At 34.2% G+C, this 23,098-nt stretch overlaps 1 protein-coding gene across 3 annotated transcripts in view; it reads left to right on the top strand.

Moving 5' to 3' along the window:
- The window catches only part of LRRC7 (leucine rich repeat containing 7), a gene marked incomplete at both ends in the record, with an annotated part of 383,893 nt that overhangs the window by 304,932 nt on the left and 55,863 nt on the right, over positions 1-23,098 (top strand). For all 3 annotated transcript variants that reach the window (XM_082676819.1, XM_082676818.1, XM_082676817.1), the window contains one exon: positions 7,074-7,193. In XM_082676819.1, the coding sequence (XP_082532945.1) occupies positions 7,074-7,193 (120 nt within the window). The remainder of the gene's footprint in view (positions 1-7,073; positions 7,194-23,098) is intronic.

Here is a 23,098-nt window from a genome sequence, read left to right as displayed (position 1 = left end):
CTTTTTGGAAACTACCTTAAATTGCAAACCAAGAATAATTCAAGTATGGAAAAGAAACTGAAAACAAATATATATAAAATAATATATATACATTTCAGTATATATACACACATATATATAGAACTGAATCACTTTGCATACAACTGAAACTAACACAATACTGTAAATCAAGTATACTTCAATAAAAACAAATAAATAAATAAGCTGCCATCCAGGCCCCCCTAAAAAAGAGTAATTCAAGTATTGTAATAGTCTATCTCAAAATGAATTATCATCAATACTTTATTATACACACCAAAAAATAAATAAATAAAAGGGAGAAGAAAGAAAGCAAGGGATGGAAATAAACAGTCAGGGCAACTACTCCATTGCCCTCAAAAGATTTTATGACCCAAATGATGAGTTTAAGCCCTGTAAACTGTAGACATTTCAGCATCTGGACAACTTTGCTACCTTGTTGCTAGTGCAGGAACATTATCAGGTGTGGTTACTGGATGTTTAATCACTTTCAAGACTACTCCATGCTCTACTTCCTTTCATGGATTCCAATCTAAGTCTCTGCCCTTTTGCCTTTGTGCTCAGGTATATCTCTTCTGCAGAGCTCCTTAATTTGAAAATTGTTTGGTTTTTCTGCCAAACTTTAGGGTCAACCTCTCTTAAGGGGCAGCCTTTCAGATTCTCCACTAACCGTTGATAACCGGTCCTATGATTGAGGCTCAGTTTCCTGGAGCCCTTCTCACCAGGAGAGGAGATAGGCAAAAATTATTTTCCTTTGATTTACAAATACATAAAAACCTATTACAGCACTTTCATCTTGCCACTTAAGATAATAAAAATTAGTATCAGCTATTTAAGATATCATTACAGCCTCTAAATGATTGTTAGCCATGAGAATTGCACTAAAATATAGAGTAAGATCAAAATAAAAATATTTCAGTAGATAAAATTGACAAAAACTGTTCATTCTCCTGTGAAAATCCTGGAGCTATCTTTTTATTCATAAAATTGCTGAATGATAACACTGGCTATCTCTAGTTAAGTACTGTGGTAAATGACTTTGGGGTGTCCTAGAAAGAATAAATGAAGTGTCCTAAGGAATCTAAATGAATGTTTTCACGTATTACCAGTTAAGAACTGGGTATGGAGTTGCAGCATACTTTTATATAGGTGGTGCCCTCCCCAGGGAACATTCAGGGGTTGAAATCCAGACCCTTTCCCCACACCCTCTGCTGGCAAGACTTAACCTCTTGCAATTAGAAGAAAGGAGCATCTCTTTGTATTTTCTCTATTACACTGAGATTGTCTTCTTGCAAGTTATGTACCCAGAGAGGGCACCTTTTTGTGATTCCTACCTCCCCATCCTTCCATTATGGTAATTGACAAAAGGGCACTACCTGAGGTCCTGACTGAGCAAATTATTTGTTTTTCGGTTTGGATCTTTTTTTTTTTTTTTAGACTACCAAAACATATCTAATAATTTTTTCTCAATTTTCTTTTAAACAAATTTGTAATAAACTACTTAAAAGATATAACTATTTTTGAATAAAGATTGAAGAACTCTGAACTTGAAGTATTTACACAGCGAATATTTATGTGGATAAAAAGAAAAGACTCTCCCAAATTTTGCTATGTGTTTTGAATATTTCTATTTTTTCATATTTATTATATTCCAGGTCGAGTACTGTACATTTTTCATGGACTACAAGCTACATATAGTCTTTCTGTATTATAGATAGTAAATTATATTTTCTATGGTAATTCTACAGAACCTGTTTTGATATTAACAGAATGCAAATCAAGAAAACCACAAAATTAGTTTAATAAATTTAATTTCCTTTAATATTTTCATCTTTTGATGCTTACTCTAGTTTAATAAAAAATTTAATAGTATTTATAAATAGAACATCTAAGACATATAAGTCAGCTATTAAATTATAAATTATTAGTATTCTCTATCTATTTACTTATTCATTCATTCATTCATTCATTTATTCATTTGTCATTTATTCACTGCCTCTCCAAAAAGCATTTAAGACAACTTTCTATGACGTTATTGATGGTTCAATGTGCTTCTTTGGATGTGTTCTGTTGTAATTGAGCTTAGCTACTGTCTTGAAATTTTATGTTATCAAAGAGAAATATAATATTGTAAAATGTCAGTTCAAACTGTCATTTTTATTATCCAGATTAATGGTAGAAAAAATAAATATTTTGATAGGAGAAGAATAAAGACTAGGATTTATTGGAAATCTACTATGTACATAGTACCATGAGATACTTTAAATTTTTTTTTTTTTTTTGCACAACCCTCACAAAAATCCTGAATGGAATTATTTCTCACCATTGTATAGAAGAAGAAACTGAGACTCATGTGTTACATAAAAGAACTCAACTATATTTTCACTGTTTTACTGTTGTAACCACTACACCTAGCATGGTAGTAGAATTTGAATCCGACTCTGCTTAGCACTCAAGTCCCTATTTCTTGTATATGATGATGTCTTCTCAAATGTTTATAAAATCGGACATTTTCATTGACTGTAATTCATAATATTTGATAAAGCTCTTTCATATACATAATTATATTATCTTCACAACAATCCAGAAAAGTAGATCTTATGGGACGGAGAAAAGAATACACAAGTAGAACATAATAACTAATCTAAAATACATCATGACCCAAATCATCCCCTATGTGCTACAGATACAGTGCTCTCTTATTTAGCTGAGCTTAATAAATGCTAGTAGTTACCTTGCCCTCTTTAAGATCCACTTGCATTTCCTGAGCACTCAGTAACACCAAGAAATATGTTTGGTAGCAGGAAAAGATCAAAGGTTTTGAACCTAAGAAAATCACGACTTAATCATCCATAATAATCCTGCTCCAGAGACATGCAAGGCTGGGAAAGAAATCCCTGGCCTTTTCTAACTCCCCATCTGCAGGTGTCCAGCTGCCAATATAAGTAGTGTGGTCTCTTCTACACTGAAGAAATTGATAATTTTTTTCCTTTTTTTTTTTTTTTAACTTTTACCAACATAATATTACGCCATAGTACCTACTGCTTTTTGGCTTATTGAAACAGACACTAATATAAATTACAATTTCAGAGGAAGGGAAGTTGAAATTATGGAAATATATGTATTCAATGATCTTTTCATATAATTTTGCCTGGAAGAAGATGGCCTCAGTATCTGTTTTATTAGTTGATACTTATTCCACCGTCTTTTGAATTAGAGTTTAGATAGCAATGTTTGCACCTAAATTCTTTTCAAATTTCTAATGTCCTTTCTTATAGACCTATGCAAGTGACTCAGGATCAAATAGTAACAATATCTGATATGCATTCGTTCACCCTAGTTCCAAAGGTTACTTACTTAATTCCAGTTTTGTTTTGCTTTATTTTGTTTTGTTTTGTTTGCTGAAAGCAAAGCAATATTTCTGCAGCACTTTGGGGTGACTTATGCCTATAGTTTCTACTGATTTTGCTACCTATTGCTTAAGAAGGATTCACTTATCTTTCTAATTATGAAAAAAACCTTCAGCCTGTAAATCCACATAAATCCTCATAGACAGTGATTAAAATTACCAAAATAAGCTTAGTACTCATACAGATGCTTCCCCACCAATATAATGAAATACTAACTTTAAAATAATCTGGACATTACATTACCATCTTCAGATTGAACACTGTGAAATCATAATAATTAAGATACAAACTTGGTGTATATTTGTCTTTATAACCTACTTTTTTCAAAAAATATGCAGAAAAAGAATAATTTCACTGAAAATACTTTGGGGAAAGTTGTTTTCACACATTTTTTTGAAGCTGTGGTAATGCCCTCTGTGAACCATGTGCCAATTACTAAGCAAAATAGATCCTTGAGTTCTTAAGGAATATATCCCAAGACCTTTGCACAGTGCCAAATTCTAATACCACTCTCATATAATTCCTCCAACTAAATGCCATAAGTGAATTTCCCAAGCTTTCAGTGCACCCATCAATTAACAGTCAAGAGCAAAGCTACTGGATCAACTAAGCTCATTTACTCATATATGTGAATCCTCTACATACATATATCCTCACATATGGGCACACATATGCATACCTGCATGCATACACTCATATACATGCTCATGCATACACATATACATAGAGATACATATTCATGCACTTTTATGTCTCAACAAATTAGAAATTACTTCTTCCTTCCAATAGATGCTTGTGATCATTCACAGTAGTCAAAATCATAAACGTTAAATCTACAAATGTCCACAGTCGTCTTTGGGATTAGCATCTGTTCAGCAAAACTTCTACTAGCATTACCGAATTTCTTAACAAATATAATTTCTGACTTTTCACTAAATCACATTGATGAGTTTTTCTTTTATTTTGAAATATTAAGGATCTACAGAATTTAGAAGCTGAAGAAATGGTATATTGTGATGATTTTCCACGTATTTTATATTTAATTGGTCATATGTGGTGAGGAAAAGACTAATTCTTAATCTTTTGAAGTATCTAAAGAAAATAACTAGAATGTGGTACTAAAGATAATTGAACCTCAATTTGCTTATTTTCTTTGAAATAATAAAATTCAATAGTGACAGTTGCTCCTTGTAACTTTTCATAGAATTTTAACAACTAAGTAACTGTATTTATGTAAAGCTCAGGAGCACTTTATCAGAAGTTCATTTTTTTGTAACTAGCTATACTCACTCCTTTTGAGAAAGAATGTGAACCCACTACATAATTCTCTTTTGGGTTCTTCCTTCCCAAACATTAATAAACTGTTTTCACAGTCTATTTTTTGCAAACTTAAGTCACCCCTAGGGTGTCTCACTTCAGAAAAACAAAGAGGCCAGAGCATTCTTGAAATTAATAAAGGAAATTGCTTTCAGGAAATTCCTTTAATTTTGGTGTCTAGTCAAAGTATTTTTTTCACGTGTCTGCATGTTTATGTTCTCTTTGGGCCCTGTAACATAAAGGAATTAGTGCGGTTGTTAATTCTAATTTTAAAAAGAGAGAGATTAATTGCTAAATTAATGAAGAATCTCATTATCATGATATTAGGATTTTGACTAAGGGTTTTAGCCTTCTTTTGCATTGAAAAGAATCTTGCAATTCTCAGTTGCTCTCTGAGTAGGAGTCATGTCTGGGCAGCTGAAGGGAGTTTAGTGGAGGAAATAGAGATGGAGATGAAGATGATATGGAGGAAAAAAAGATTATATGTGTTGAATTCTGACCACTTCTCAAAAATCTGTGTTCCACAGACCCACCTAGTTGAATATATTTATTATCCCACTTCATTGGCAAAGAAACCAAACCAGAAAAGACATGAGTACTAAAAATTCAAAAAGAAAACTGTCCAGTAGTGTCTGCCTGCATAATTATATTTTAACTGCTTAATTTTAACAGTTTGATTTATCATATGCTAGAAAAATCGTGTGTGGGCATATGCAAACATTAATCTCTAAAAGATAAAGATTAGAAAATTAATGCTTGAAATCAGACAGATGGTCATTGAATAGCTGTCTGGTTATTTTCAAGTAATATATACTTTAAATATGTTACCTCTATTTGATTTTCAAACAAACACATGTAAATTCATTCCTAACTAACCCAGGAGCCTCAATTCAGTACCTTTTTTCTCTTTTTTCATACTTGCTGATATGCTCATGAAAAAGGAATTCACACGGCCAAAGCCAAAGAAGAAAATTGAATTATTTCCTTACTTTTCACTATATCCACTAGACCCCAGGAAAATTTCATCTAATTTTGTTTAATTAATCTTGTCATAATAAATATTATTTTTAAATAGTTCCAAGCAATGCTTTTTAAAAATGCATGTAGTCAAAATGCAGATAGGGTGGTTATATAATTGTTTTCTAAAGGAGAACAATTAGGAAGGAGCACTCCATATAACTGGATGAAGCCTGGCAAGCAGTCCGTCTGTGCCATGTTATGAAGAGAATGGCCCAGTTCCCTCATTCCAGGGTTGGAGGACCATTCTTCACACAAAGGGTTGCACATACACTCTCTAACCAGGCTTTCTTTATCCATAGGGATCCTCCAAAACATGTGGAGAAAATGGCATAGGAAACATTGAGTATAATATCTCACCACATAAGAATTCCCCAGGAAATCAAGCAGTACTTGTATATCCTGTAGGTTAGAGGAGGAGAAAGCCTATGGAAAAAGTTAATCGGCTTCGACAGGAAAAATATCCCATTACTGTATCCCAACACGGGATGCCATCTTTCTGATGATGTATGATTATTTTCTGTTACTCAGGTCAGACTACGGAAGCCTCCCAAAATATCTAGTAGTAATAACAATAAATACAGGAGTATTATTATTTGTTAAAAATAATAAGCAGTAAATCAGCCAAAAATAAAATATATATGAAGAGTGTAAACTTTAATGCATAAATGGTCTATATAAATCAATTTGGAATCAAAACAATTATGATTTATTTACACTGAAATTCTAACAGCACAATATTTTTTGATGTGTTAATCTTTCCTCTAAGTGATCTGTAGATAATGTCATAGTGCCATGAATCTAGCACTATGCTAGTGTTAATACCATTTTGGATTAGTGCAAGACACATTCTCCCCGAATCAATACAGCCTTATAAAATTTGTTTTAGGTTATGGTTTGGAATATTGGAAGTTACATACTATGTATTATATGGTTTCAGTTTATATTCCAAGTGGTAAGATCACACTAAAGAAACAAATGAAGCAACTTTTAAATGTTGTAGTTTTTAACAATTGGTTAATTTTATAATGATTATTTTTATTCCAGTACTGTAAATTTAAACTTCTCTTTAAAATTCAGTAAATAACTATAAGATGGTTATTTTAATTGAATTTCTCACTGCTTCCAAAAAGCTATTAATTTACAGTTCTTACCACGTAAATAGTATATAATAATACCTCCAGTTTAGGATATATGTTTTTCTGTGATTAAACAAAATTAATTTTACCATAATCATGAGGGACTCTTTTCAGAAAACTATGATAAACTTCTATTACATCACTAAAGAATGCCATACCATTTTTGCAATAGACCCCGTCCCAGCAAAGCAACATTTTAGACAATGGACAAGAAGATGTATCTCCTAGTGGCCAGTGGAATCCTTATCCTCTTGGGAGGCGGGATGTACCTCCGGACACCATTACTAAAAAGGTAACCAATTTCAAATTAATGACACAAACCATGAATCTTGCATATCCATTGTAATATGTAATCCATATCTTGCATCTTAACATCATTTCTAACTTTGTGATAAATTTAGGCTAAATACTATCCCACAATAGGGAGTCTGGTTAACTGTAAGTGCATTGAAAAGAATGAAAAGTGAACATTGCCAAATGCTCAGAGCTGGTAATGAATTTTTATAAACGACATCCTGCCACCTATCTGAAGATCTGTCACCTCTTATTTGTGTCTGACACTCACCTGTGAAGTGCAACTACCGGAAATTGTGTAATGTATACTTTCTGACTCCGTTGGATTCAGCAGTATGGTGTAGCCAATTTGCATAAAATGAAATTTGACCACAAAAAATTGATTCACCATTTCTAAAGTCATAGCAACTCATTCATCCTGTCATTCATTCATCAGACACTTAGTGAGCAACTGTATGTGCTAAGTAGCACTACTATGTGTTGAGTACTTGCTAGATGTTAGGGAACAAAAATGAATAAAATATGGTATGGTGTCTTACCTCTAGTACCTATTAGTCTGGTGAGGTAGGTTCAGTGATGAGTAGGTAATTGTAATACGTCATGTTAAATCACCATAAAGGGAGCAAAAAGAAAGCTATAACCGAGAAGATAATTGCAACATATATGAGGGACAAGAGATTTATATTCCAGAATATATTTTTTAAAACTCCTACAAATCAATATGAAAAGTCATATAACACAGTACCAAAAGTATGGTAAAATACAAGGGCATCAGGAGAGTAAATTAACATTAAAATAAAACTGAACCTTTTTATCAATCAGGGAAATACAGAAAAAATGCTATTTTATACCTACTGGACTTACAAAAATTAAGAAGTATGAAAATATAAGTTCTCTGCAAGTATAAGAGCAATGTAATCTCTATACTTCTTGTGGGAGTATAAATCACAATCACATTGGCAACAAATTCTCTTTTAAAGCTGAATATGCATATACCCAACATTCCAATAATTGGCCTCCTAAGATATCCTAGAAGAACTCTTGTGTATGTCATTCAAGATACCAACATGTACAATGGTAGAATACTGGATAAGCCTAAATGTCTATCACAAGAAATGTGATAAAAAATATTCACACAAGGGAATACTTTACAGCAATGAACATTTGTTGGCTATAATTAGGATAATGTGTATAAACTTTAGAAGCATAGTTTGAGTGAAAAACAAGTTTCAGAAGATGGCACACATCAAGAGTTCCATATTTATAAATCTCAAAAACAAGTAAAACTAAAAATATATTATTTAGGCATAAGTATATGAGTGAGAAAAAACTTTTTATAAGGGAATGGTTAATATAACTTTAAGATTATGGTTATCTCTAAAGGGGAGGCTGGGGGTAGAATCAGGGAGGAAGCTAATATTAGTTTTAGTACTGTTCTGTTTCTTAAGCTGAATTGTGATTCTTACACTCTAGTTCTTAAGCTCATAAATGTTCATTTTATAATTGTGCTTCATAACATATATACTACATAATCCCATACTTTCTTTGTAACATAAGTGGTGATTTTTTCCCTTGATAAATACTTCAGTGTTTTTTTTGTTTGTTTGTTTGTTTGTTTTGCTGTACGCGGGCCTCTCACTGTTGTGGCCTCTCCTGCTGCGGAGCACAGGCTCCGGTCACGCAGGCTCAGCGGCCATGGCTCACGGGTCCAGCCGCTTCGCGGCATGTGGTATCTTCCTGGACCGGGGCACAAACCCGCGTCCCCTGAACCGGCAGGCGGACTCTCAACCACTGCACCACCAGGGAAGCCCTTCAGTGCTTTTTTAAAAGGATATATTAAATATCAAATTATTTTACCCCAAATAATTGTTAATATTCTGATTTGCAGGTGTTATACACGTTATTAATCTGCCTATTGAGCAATATCCAGCACTGCAGATATACTCCTGTGAAGATGGTTAGGAGAGCACCTGGAGAGGACACAAGTTTAGTAAAGAAATTAAAGAAAGTTAAGAGAGAAGAGTGGCTTAAAAGAAAGCTAGGAGGATAAGCATAAACCAGATTATGCTGGGCTTTATCCTGAAAGAAATGGGAAGAAGTGTTTTAAACAGGGAAGAGACATCATTAAATTTTTGTCTAAAGAGCACTCTGACAGCTTTTCAGAGAATGAATTGGGGAGCAGAAAAACTAGAGGCCATGGAATGAGTTACAAAGCTTCTCTTGTAATCCAAGGGAGAGTAGATGGAAGCAACGGGTGGTAGAGAGAAAATGCAAAGATCCACTATATTCTTAAAAGGTAGAGCCAACGTGATCTTGTGATTGACTGGACATAGGGCCTAAGAGACAGCTAAGAGTTCCAAGACTAATCCCCAAGTTTCTAATTTGTATGAGTCATGATGTGCCATTCACTGAGATGGGAAAGCAAAAGAGTAATAGGTGTAAGTGGAGGAGGGGAGGGAAGTTTAAATTTTAAGATGTAGATTTGAGGTACCTTTAGGAAATCTGAGTGGAAATTTTTAGTGGATATTTAGATATAGTTTTCTGACGTTCAGGAGAGAAATCTTAGCTGGCGATACAAATTTAGCAATTAAAACATAAGTCATAATTGAGTCGTGAGTGAGACAGATAGACGACACAGAACTCCACAGAACACCAACGTTTAAGGCATGTCCTTAGAAACAAGAACAGAGAAGAAATGACCATCGATTTTGTCAATAAGTTTCTTTCTACCACAAGTTATAGAAAATTCCAGGCTTGAACACTAAAATATTTAGCTAACATAAGAAGTAGACAAGATCTAGGCTCTGATTAGTCTTCAGTTAGATAATTTTAAATACTTAGTTTTTTTTTCCCTCTCCACTTTTCCATTCATATTGTTGGCTTTATCCTAAACTTGGTTCCTTTCATAATTATCAGATGGCTACCTATGGCAACTGAAGATAACAAGCTTCCTCCTTCCAATCCATCAGGAGAGAGAACCAAGTTTCCCATAGCTGTCTCTTACAAGCAAAACCTTTTTTCCCTAAATCCCCCCACAAGCCTCTTTTTACATCTCATTGATCCAAAACAGCTAAGGACTTCTCACCCCTAGCAAGATGAATGGAATTATATGATTGGCCTTGACTAATCTATTGGAATAGAATAGATGTGCTTTCAACTCCAATGACCACTAAAAAACTGTAGAAGGAAAAACAAGGAAAAGTGGCACCTTAGAAATCAAGTAGAAAAAAATGTTTAAAGGAGGGAAAGGTCAACAGTATCACATGGTGCAAAAAAAAATCAAGCAAGGTAAGTGAGTAAAGGCTCCTTGGCTTTAGCGACAAAAAGTAATTTACTTAACTGACGGGGCAGAATCCATAGGAACCTACATTAAGAAATAGAGAAACTTTAAAAAAACTCAAGAAAGGAGTTTCCTTTTAAAAGGAAAGAGAATTACGGTAGAATCTGGAAGGGGACATGAGGAAGACAGAAGGAATATTTAAGATGATTACATTTAAAGGCTGATGAGAAGCAATTGGTGAAGAGGAAGTTGGAAATCTCAGGGAAGTAGGGAAATCTGCTTCTTTATGAAAAAAGAGGAGATTGTGAATGTGATGGTAGGAAATTGAAGGAGTACCTATCAGAGCCAAGGGATCCTTACATAACCTAACCAAAGAGAGAACCGTAATCACGTACTTAGTTGCAAAGGGCTACTATAATTTTCCCATAAAAGGAAAAGCCTTATTCATTTATTACTCTAAATGGAATTAACAGGTATTTACATTATCCATTCATGCATCCATTTTACATAAAATCTATTTTCAAAGTCCATAATATTATGTTTAATCATATCATCAGTACAAATCATGATGATCATTTGCTTGCTTCTCTACTTGCTTTGAGAACCCCATGCAATTCTGTATTGATTAAACATTTGTGAGCTAGTTATTCTTGTTAACGGCTAAAATAATTGTTTAATCTATCTGAAAATTTCAGTAGCCTTTTATATGTCTTGTCAAATGTGAAATAATGTAATATGTATTTAAAATTTTACCATGTCTTTCATGTGTAAACTCACTTATAGCTTCTTCCTACTATCATAAGCATTTTCTGACTACCCTACGTTATAACACTTTTGCCTAAAATCTGAGACTTTAGAACGTAATAATGGATATGTTTACCTATTACGTCACAGAGTAAAGAGAATAAAGAATGCTTTAAATATTCAATTTTAGTTTTTTATTATATATTAATTGAGGATATCAAGTTAAAATTCTAGTGAGAATCAACCTAAGGAAATTAAAATGGTAATGGATTATTAGCCTGGGCTGCTGGATTTACCAAAATAGGGGTGAACGTTGTACTATTATTCTTTGAGTTTATATTTTATTCTACAATCAATTTTTTTTTAAGTCAGTGTTGGTTTTGCCATTGTCCTGAAGTAAGTAGTCATTAGGCTAGATAGGATGAGAATGAAAAATCAGAAATTAAACTACAAATGGAATGCGGAATCAAGGATAATAAGTGGTGAAGAAGTCTTAGTCAGTACCCCATTTGAGTCTGCTTCTCAAAGTCTCTGCCGAAGATTTTTTAAATCTTATCTCTATGCCAAGGGATACTACTATGATGCTACTACTAGGATAATACTACTGTGTAGTTCTAGTACTGTGATACTACTGTGATCAGAAAGTACTGTGATGCTGCAGAGATTCCGTGGGAAATCCATTTTAGAAAGACTATGATTGAACTTGTGGCTCTCTGTTCTAGTTGTTGTATCTTTTGAACTAATATTGGTAATACCTATGGCTATGCCTAGCAGTACTCCAAGCATTACAGGAGAACAAATATGGCTACCCTCCAACCTGTGGATCCAGAGGTTTAGATATATAACATAAACAAAATGTGTTCATCTATCAGAAAGAATTTTGCTCCTGTGTCCACCATCATTGTTCTATGTACCTGAGAGTGGCTAATATATGGCAAAGTGTTGAGGGTGTTAAATCCTAGCCTCTTTTTTCAGTAGCATAATAGTAGGAGGTAGTTTTTAAATTTTCCCGTGCTATGTCAGTCTCCAAAATCTCAAATTCTGGTGTCCATTAATTCAAAAAGTCTGGGAATCACTGCTAGAAGAGCATGTCACAGTAAGGTAAATCCACCCTCACACCCTCAAATTCCAGACAGTACTGCTTGAGCACTTTGAGAATTGCTGTTAAAAACTTTAGTTTTTAACAAAAGTGCTCAGAAGGAGTATCTGCATTTTAGAGTCGTATCACATCATTGCTTTTATTGCTTCAGTCTATTGGATTAAGTCACAGTCACCATGGTAAGAACTATGAGGTACCATGCATTAAATACTACCCTGTATCAGGCATTGTGCTAAATTCTTTCATGTATTTGTTCGTCTTATCTTCACAACAATCATATGAGGTAAACACTATTATTTTTGTCCACTTTAATGAAAGAAGAAACTGAATTTAGACTTTCTCAGTTAGAGACTTGGAGTTGAGGTTAGGTTACTTGCCAAGATCACATGGGTGACTAAATATTTTAGATGACTCTCCTAAATGTAACCGAATATAGTATGAAGGTCATAATGTAAAATATAAACGAAAACCATTTTCATTTTAAAGTCAGACATTGTACTCTGATTTGGTAGCATTCTCCATAAGGATGACAAGGCTGTTTTTCTCTAAATCTGAAATGACAAACTCTGTTAAAAGTATTGAGAGTCTTAAAAAGCTTTAATATCCCTGAGAAGATTTTAAATTGAAGGACAATACCTGTAAGGGTATGTTAAAATGCTGGAGCAGGAAAACATTGCAGCAAAAAGGCTGAAGTGACATATTAAAACTAATGAAACTTAAAACATTTCTCTTCTTGAAAGAGTAACCAAGAAACTTTAAAATTCCAGTGATATTAAATCTGAAAATTCTTTAATATGTAAAGACTAGACATTCAAAGGTCTCTTTCAGCATTAGTGACCCTTCCCTCCTCAAGTGTCTGTTATTCTAGGTTAAGTGCATAATGACTTGGTAGTTAGAATAATAAAGATGGGTATCAAGGGTCAACATCAGGATGTACATAGTTGAAGAAAAAGGTATAAAAATGTAGCTAATTTAGTCTTGGCTCACAGACATGCCCCTTATGCTGAACTTGCCCATGATTTTCTCACGTCTACAATGCCAGCCATTGCAAGCTCAGCCATTAAGAGCTTCAGGATTTCCAGATGCTCGTCATCTCTGAGGCATGCCCAGGAACTCATTAGCAGAAACTAAAAGAAATTATGTGGGGTTTGATCATTTTTATGTTCTTTTAATTCTTTCTTTCACAGGCCCCCAAATCGAAAGTTTTGCTTTTTCAGACCATATGACGTATTAAAATTTTTTTTAATTTATTAATATTCATTCCTTATTATAATTTTGCCATTTGTCATGTTTCTTAGTATAATGCATTTTACTGTTTCTTTTTATACATATATAGAAAGATCAAGTCTAAAATATCTTTTGAAAATCTTAAATTGTTTTGCTATTGACTATACAACCACACCATCATTTGTGTTTAAAACAACTGAGTCAAACTACTACTGGGATTGATTTTTCACTTGGTAACAAAAATCAGTCTGTTGTAGAATTTTTCACAGGATAAGAATAAATTTATGTCATTTTTAAATAAGTAGATGTTTAAAAGAAAATCAACTTAAGAAAAATCAAGCTATACATTTAGTAATTTAAATAAAATCATTTTATTATGCTATAAAAAAAATCTTATCTAAAATATATAATCTTTAAGTTGTAGTCATTGAAAAGTAATTTTCTCCAAAATTACTGCCTTTAAAAACAAATATTGCTATCAGTACTCTATATATGTACAGCTGAAATAAATGTAACTACAATTATTGGCTTTTATATTTAACTGAGAATGGACATTATTGCTGTTGGAATCCCTTATATCAAAGACAGGGGACGGGAGGTGGGGCAGGGGCGGAAGGCGGATGTAACTCACTTACACAGAAATAGAGGAAAGTCTGGAATAAACAAGAAAGATAGGTGAAGATTTAAATATTAGAAAACATAGGAATGGCAACAAGTAGAACAAATCCTGAGGCTATAAGAGAGCAATTCAAGGTGTGGATGAAGCAGATATGAAAATCAACTGGGTAAACCTTAACATATGAGAGATAAGAGACAGGAAATAGAAATGTTTCCTATTTCCATCAATAACATAAAAGTCAAGCATATCTGCTCTAGTTTAAGTAATATTGAAATTCTAAAAAAATGCATTTTAAACTTTAGTGAATATCAATGCTGTAGCTAAACTCTCCTTTTGTACAGAAAGAAATAGGTCAAGTAGTGTAAGTTTCACCTGAGGCTTTGTATTTTTTCCCTCCTAAAGCAATATGCGTTATTAACAGTGAAGAATGCCCAGGAGTAATGCCTCGACTTCATCAGTTCATAAGCAAACAAAACCAATATTCTCTATTACTGTGAGTAATGCCAAGCACAATCCTGGCTCCCTCTTTTCTGATTCTCTTTCCCAAGCCTCATTTTTCTCCTCTGATAGGAGGAAATTTTGCACTGGTTGCAGTAAATTTTTCTTCTGGTAGACTGGGTCATCACTGAAACTCAAAAACAGACTGGAGGGCTTCCCTGGTGGCACAGTGGTTGAGAGTCTGCCTGCCAATGCAGGGGACACGGGTTCGTGACCCAGTCTGGGAAGATCCCACATGCTGCGGAGTGGCTGGGCCCGTGAGCCATGGCCGCTGAGCCTGCGCGTCCGGAATCCTGTATATAGAGTCATTTTGAACTCCAAACATTTTTATAAACATTAGGAAAAGAGATCTTTTTGAGTCAGTTGGTAGGTTGAGATTCTCCTTGCTTCCCTCAACCATCCTCTTCCTATCACCCTCACTCATGTTGGTGTCACTTCTACTGAGGCTGCTGGGCTTCAAGAAGAAATAAATAGCAGTCAAATGCATTTGCTATCAGTGAGTTTTGCCCCCAAAATGAGAAGTGAGTCAGTGAAAGGGTAGATTGATGAAGTCATACAATTACAGATTTTTTAATTATCAAAAACAAATAAACAAAAACTTTTAGCACTATCTGTTGCCCCCAGAGAGACATTTCTTACACAAATATATTGAGTTTTTCTTTTGACCAAAAGCCACTTTTTTCAAGGGACATAAGTTTAAAAAGGAAAGCGGAACTGTGGGAAAACACCAAATGTGTCCAAATGAAAAAGAACCTCTAACCCTAGCAGAACTTTGACTCTCTTGATCAATGATAACGCAACTCCACTTTCCTTTGAGTTTCAGTATTCAGAAATAATCTGGAACTGAATATTTGTGTGAATAGTAAGTTTCCACACCTTAATTTCACCCTTAGGTTGAAAAGGGAGTTTTAAGCAACAGTTCCAATCACACCAGTTGCCTGAGAGGTGAACATACCCACTGTCATAAATATCACTCCAGGTTAGGAAGGATTAGGAATAAAGTAAGTAGATGAAAATTATATCTTAGGGGACTTCTGTGATTAAGGATCAACTATTGATGACATTTTCAGGCATCTATCAAACGCGTATTGAAGGCTCATTGAAATTTTTGATGCTTATATTTAGTGTCTATATTAAGACAGACACTAATTTCCCTCCCTAACAAATACATGCTCTGTCTCTACCACACTAGCCTCAGCATGGTCTTTATGGAATAGATATGTCATTGTTCTAGAATAGGATAAAAATGCACTGTTTGGGGTTATACAAGTTAAAATATATAGAACATTCCAAAGAACAATTACAGGAATTGTAAGCTAAGGGTTCAAATCTAGTCTTGAGACTTTCATATTGCACTTCTTTTGGGTTTACCAGTATCAGAACTGTTATTCAGATGAACTAAATGTACTCTTTTTAAAAAAAAGCTTATTGATTGATGATTGTGTTACCTTTTCCAGTGTGCCCATGAAACCATGCCTTTTGCTATACTAGAGAAATAAGAATGAATACATCCAATTGGATTCAAATCTCCCTACAATTGGAAATTATTTATATAAGAGAGAGAAGGCTGAAAATATATAAAGACTTGCTTGCTAAACAAGAATTAATTGCCAAAGCAAGAGTACATGGCCAGTAGGAAGTCAAAAATTTCACGAAAATGGGATCCTTCAGAGGCAGTTCCATACACTTAGTGGCTAAATCAGGAAGAAGCTTTTGAAAAAAATCAATGAAATAATTTTCTGTATTTAATGATCCATTTCAAATATTCCTTTTGTTAATCTAAACAGCCAGGATGATATATTTTAATCAGTTGATTTTAGTATTATTTAATTCATAGGTATTTTTAAAACTTACTCTATTCCTATTATGTAATTAAATTTGTTCTAAAAAATAGTTCAGGTAGGAAGTTGTAGAAATGTGAATGGAAAATTCTTCCCTAACTTACAGCAAGAACGACAGCTGAATATTGTTTAGTTTCACAGTCACTTTTGTATTGGATTTTCGTACTTAATACAACATTAATTCTTTAATTCACAAAGCACATTATTTTATCTCCTAATACCAGTGCAACAATATAGCTATCTCCAGTAGTGTGGGACATTACTGTCATAAAATCAGGAGATTGTTCTTATCCAGACTGACTCTAAATTATTTCCTTAATAAAAGTGCAAACCCAAAGAGTGTCTATCAAATGGCTATTAAGTAAGAGGAAAAAAAAAAATCTTGCCACAGATCAAAGCAATAGAAAACAGTGGCAGATTAAAACTACTTACTTCATCAATTCTTAACATAGGTGTTCCTTAACACAAATGACTATTCGACTTCAGAAAATGGAACTAACTCAATAACATTTATACTATCTTCATTTCAGAAGAAATATAAAAGCAAAAATAAAATGTGAAATTAATCCATTGTAATGAAAATGCCCATGATTGAGTATGTAATTTGAAGACCTAAACCACGTGACAACTGGCAGATGATCAAGGATTGCTGCCAAATAGAGGATGTCAAAATGATAAGGTGCCATTTCTTGACACTTGATTTTTATCTGACTTACTCCACTACCTTTAGGTTCCTAGAAATCTTAAGGGCAAAATAAGTAATTGTCAAACTTTTATTGTTAGTGCTAACATCTTCCTTTTCATTTTATTTCAGGAATGTAAAAGTCAGCATCATCACACAACAAACTGTAGGTTGAATGTGTAGATTTAGCTCTAATTTCACCATTTTTCCTATTATGGATCCTCTGTTGTTTTTTTCATTTTGATTAATAATTTCCAATTCCAGAGCTATGTTTTATAAGTTGACATTTAATCACAGAAAAATTTGCTTATAGAGATACACTAAGCCACAAATGACTGCCTGCACATATCAGCCAGCTGCCATCCTAAGGCATATGCACTGAAGGGAAAGGCCCTATTGCCTCACTTTTTTATCTGTAATTTGAAGCACTGGAGTATATTACCAGTATTTGGCTCTAAAAAATTTAAGATCAGCAAATAATTTGAATCCCCTCCCCCAATACTGCACTGTGCCAGCAGAATGCACTGTCACCAAGTCCCTAGGGCAAGAGAAACAGCAACTTCCTACCCCCTCTCCTTCAAGCTTCAGAGCTCCCTTTCATGTATTTGTAAAAGTGTGTCCTCTAATGTCCAAATGGGAGAACATAGATTTTTGGCATCAAAATTGCCCTAGCTGAATACAAACACCACAAGAGGAAAAAAATAAAGCTTAACAGTTTGGTTGTCATAATCATAAAACAGTATCTACAATACATATTAGGCATTGTACTAAGGTGCTTGACATAAATACACTCTTATCTTCAAGACAACATTATTCTGCTTCGTTTGATATGATCACATGATTTTTCTTCTGTAGCCCATTAATACAAGGCATTGCATTGGTTGATTTTCAAATATTGAAAAAGCTTTGTATTATTCAAGTAACCCCCACTCAGCCATTGATGTTTCTTTTTATATATTGCTGAATGCTATTTGCCAATATTTTGTTAAGGACTTTAGCATCAGTATTCTAAAGGATATTAGTCTGTAATTTTCTTTTTCTTTCTTTCTTTCTTTTTTTTTTTTTTTTGTACTGTCCTTATGTGGTTTTATTCACAAATTGAGAAGCTTTTCTGCCTCATCTATTATCTGGAAAAGTATGTATGTGCAGAATTACTGTTGACTCTTATTTAAACGTTTGATAGAATTCTCCAGTGTAACCATCTGGGCCCAGAGGTTTTTTTCCTGGAAGTTTTTAAATTATATCCAACCTTGATAGTTTCAGGACTATTCAAATTACCTAGTTCATATTGTGTGAGTTATAGTAGTTTGTGTTTTTTGAGGAAATGAATCATTTCATATGAGTTGTCAAATTTACTTATGTAGAGTTATTTGTAGTATTATACCTTATTATCCTTATGATGTCTGCAGGGCCTTTATTGATATCCCCTTCACTCTTGATTTTGGTAATTTGTGTCTTTCTTTTTCTTTTTCAGTCTTGCTAGAAGTATGTCAATTTTATTGATCTTTTCAAAGAACCAGCTCTTTGTTTTATTCATTTTATCTGTAATTCATTTTGTTTCATCAATTTCTGAACTTTTTTATTATTTCCTACCTTCCCTTGCTTTTGGTTTATTTGACTCCTATTTTTCTAAGCTATTGAGGTAGTAACTTAATTACTGATTTGAGGTGTCTTCTTTTCTAGTATATGCACTACTTTAGCTGTATTTTGCAAATTTGCATTTACATTCAGTTAAATGTATTGTTTTATTTCCCTTGAGACTTCCTCTCTGATCCATGAATTATTTAGAACTACATTGTTTAGCTCCCAAGTGTTTGAATATTTTCCTTTTATTTTTCTATCATTCATTCCTAGTTTGATTTATTGTGGCTGGAGAACACATTCTGTGTGATTTCAGTTCTTTAAAATTTGTTGAGATTTGTTTTCCAAATCAGGATATAGTCTTAGTAAATATTCTGTAGGAACTTGAAGAGAATGTGTATCCTGCTGCTGTCAGATAGAATGTTCTGTAAGTGATAATTAGATCTGGTGGGTTGATGGTATTGTTGAATTCTTCTTTTTCTTGCTAATTTTCAGTCTAGTTCTTCTATCAGTTGTTTAGAGAAGGGTGTTGAAATCTCCAACTATAACAATAACGAATTTGTCTATTTTTTTCTTAGTTCTATCAATTTTGCTTTACACATTTGCACCTCTGTTGTTTGTTGTGTATACATTTAGGATTGCTATGTCTTCTTGGTGGATTGACTCTTCTTCATCCTATAAAATTCCTCTTTATTCCTAGTACATTTTCTTTGCTCTGAAATCTACTTTATCTAGTATTAATGTAGCCACCTATCATTTCCTTTAATTCATATTTGCATGATATTTATTTTTGATTCTTTTAATATCTACCTGCCTAGCTCGTTATAGTTGAAGTGACTTCTTATAGTCTGCATATAGTTGAATAATGTTCTTTAATCCAGCCTGCCAAGATCTGTCTTTTAATTTGTGTATTTAATCTCTATGCATTTAATTTAATTTGACACATTAAGGTTTAGGTCTTAATTTAAGTTCTTATTTTCTGTTTGTCTCTTTTTTTGCTTCTCTAATTTCTTTTTCCTGCTTCTTCTGAGGTGTTTGAATTCTTTTTAGAATTTAATTTTGATTTATCTACAGTGTTTCTAGTATATCTTTTTGTGTAGCTTTTTTAGTTATTGTTCCTGGTATTGCATTACATATACATAACTTATAAGAGTCTACTAGCATCATCACTTAGCAGTTCAACTGAAGTATAGAAAACTTACCTTCTTTTATGTCCCTTCACCCTCCTCAGTGTATATACATTTAGAATCACCTCAGACAGTAACATAATTTTACTTCAATCATCAAACATAATTTTGAAAATTCAAGAGGAAAAAGAGAGCTTTTTTTTTTTACCCATATATTTGCTTGCCATGTTCTTTCTCCTTTCCTAATGCTCCAAATTTTCTTCTTTTATCATTTTCTTTTGATTTAGAGAAATTCCTTTTGCTATTATTTTAGGATAAGTCTAGTGGTGACAGATACTCTTCATTTTCCCTCATCTGAGAATGTTTCAATTTCTCTTTAATTACTGAAGAATATTTTCACAAGTTTAGGACGTTGGGGTGACAATTCTTTTCCTTCAGCACTTGAAAAATATTGTGTCTCTTCCTTCTGTCCTCCATTTTTTTTTTGTTTGTTTGTTTGTTTTTTTGCGGTACGCGGGCCTTTCACTGTTGTGGCCTCTCCCATTGCGGAGCGCAGGCTCTGGACGAGCAGGCTCAGCGGCCATGGCTCACAGGCGCAGCCGCTCTCTTGGCATGTGGGATCTTCCCGGACCAGGCACAAACCCGTGTCCCCTGCATCGGCAGGCGGACTCTCAACCACTGGGCCACCAGGGAAGCCTCCATGGTTTTTGATGAGATATCCACTGTCATTCAAATTGTTTTTCCTCTATAGGTAAGACGTCATTTTTCTCCAGCTGCTTTTAAGATTTCTCCTTTGTCTTTAGTTTTCACAAGTTTGATTATCATGTGTTTGTGCATGGATTTCTTTGGGTTTACCCTGTGTGGTATTCTCTCTGCTTCTTAAATCTATAAGATTTGCCAAATTTCAGAATTTTTCAGCCATTATTTCCTCTTTTAATTTTTCAGCTCCACTTTCTTTCTCCTCTTTTTTGATAATATTACTGTTGGAACTTTTGAACAGAGTCTCTGAGACTGTTCATTTTTTTTTCAGTGTGTTTTCTCTCCGTTACAGATTAGATAATTTCTACTGTCTTATCTTTCAGGTTATTGTTTCTTTCCTCTGTTCTCTACATTCTGATGTTAAGTCTACTCACAGAGCTTTTCAGTTATTGCATTTTCCAGCTCTAAAATTTCTATTTGTTTCTTCTTTACATCTTGTTTCTTAGCTAAGACATTATATTTCTTCAGAAGTTTTCTATTTTTTAGTTTTTTCAAGCATTTGTGTAATTGGTCATTGAAGCACTTTTTTAATTGTTGTCTTAAAAATCTTTGTCAGGTAATTCTAATTTCTGTCTTCTCAATGTTGGCCTCTATTGGTGGTCTTTTTTTCATTGTTTGAGATCTTCCTGGTTCTTGGTATGATTAAAACCTAGACGTTTTCATATTATGTTATAAAACTCTGGATTGTATTTAACCATCTGTTGCAGCTGGCCTTCTCTGACACCACTCCATTTGGGGAATGGTGGAGCACCTCATTTTGGCCAAGTGGAGGTACAAGTCCAATTTTTCCATTTAGCATCCAGTAACACTTGAGGCAAAGTCTCCTTGTTATTGCTAGGTGGGGATTGAAGTTCCAGCTCCCAGATGGCCCCACTGATACCTCAGTGGGAGTAGCCTCATTATAATTGGGTGATGGAGAAAATCCTGACTCTCTACTAAGACCTCCTCTAACCACCCTAATGGGAAGGTAGAGGAGTGCCTCATTACTGCTGGGTCAGAGTGTAAGCTCATGCTCCTTATGTGGTCTCCATTAACACCACTGGGTGAGGAGTGGGTTACTGCTGGCCAGTGGGGATGAATGCAGTGACACCTTACTTGGCCTTCTCTGACACCACCGCAGCAGGAGTGTTGTGCCTTGTTAAATCCCTATAAGGGTAGAAGTATCAGCTTCCCACTTGGCCTTTGCTGGCATTGTTGGGAGGGGACCGCAGTTCTTTCCATGTTGTTTGGCTGTAGTAGAGCAATCTGAAAGTTTTCTGTCTTGCTAGGATGCCCTTTTTCCTGGTTCTTTGGCTAGAGAGAGTAGGCTTTTGTTGGGGCTTTTGTTGTCTGCACTGGCTGGCATTTTAGGGGATGCCCACTTTTTCAACTCCTAGTCTGGGATATATGACACAAAAATAAAACCTGAGAAATTTACCACCATCTTGTTACTTGGTCCTTGGCTTCTTCAGTCTACTTCCCAGAGTTTTCCTATATTTGTTTATGTACAATGTCCAGAGTTTTTCATTGTTCTTAATGGAGGGAATAGGGAACAGTATACCTACTCCACAGACCAGAAGCAGAAATCCTACTGTCTCAATTTCTAAAACCAAAAGTGCATGTTAAAAAAAACAAAGGGAGGAGAAACACTGCAGAGTACATGGTGCAGATAGAAAGTGATAGGACTGTTTTGTTGTTGTTTTACAAAATTACTGAAACTGACTCATTTAAATGAGTGTTAAATGATGTTTCCTTGAAATCAGTTACTTAATTATCCTCTGTATGTAATTCTGTATTGTTGACGCTGACCCCAAACATCTTTAGAACTCTTTTGAACTTAATTTTAGAGAATGAGTTGTACCCATTTGAATATTCTCAGTGGCATAAACTGTCATCCTTTGAGGCTGTGTTTGATTTTTGGGAGCACCACAAGTGGTCCAAGAGCAAAGATGGGTAGTAAAACTGATAACCAAATTGAGTAATAAACTTCTCAGTCTAACACTCTTTTCTAAGAAAATAGTGTGAACCAAAACTTTGTTGTAGTGAAAAAGTCATTTATTTTATACCATACAAAACCTCCCAAACACTTCAAATTTCCACATAATAAGCCTGATGAGCTGTGAGATGAATTGCGTATGAACAGTGCCATTTGGTATCAAATCACATTTCTTTTCTGTGGCTTTGACATAAATATTTCCTTGGGTCCTATTGATATTGAAGTTTTCCCCATAAACCTTGACAGTATGGTTTTGGGTCAACTTGAAAACATCATATTCCATCACTATTCTCAAATACATGTTATTTTGTCCAACCTCCCATTGAAAGTTCAAAACAAATGTCAAATCTCTATTTCTTTTTATCATTCAAAATGTGTACCTCAGCCTTTATAGAAACCTTCATGTTCAAATTCTCCTTCGGTATGAGTCAGTGTCCTCATAGCTAACCCTCTATCTGAACGAATCCAGTC

This window comes from Grampus griseus (assembly GCF_964374135.1).
Source record: "Grampus griseus genome assembly, chromosome: 1".
Classification (NCBI taxonomy): Eukaryota; Metazoa; Chordata; class Mammalia; order Artiodactyla; family Delphinidae; genus Grampus; species Grampus griseus.
This window is presented reverse-complemented; position numbering and strand designations above follow the sequence as displayed.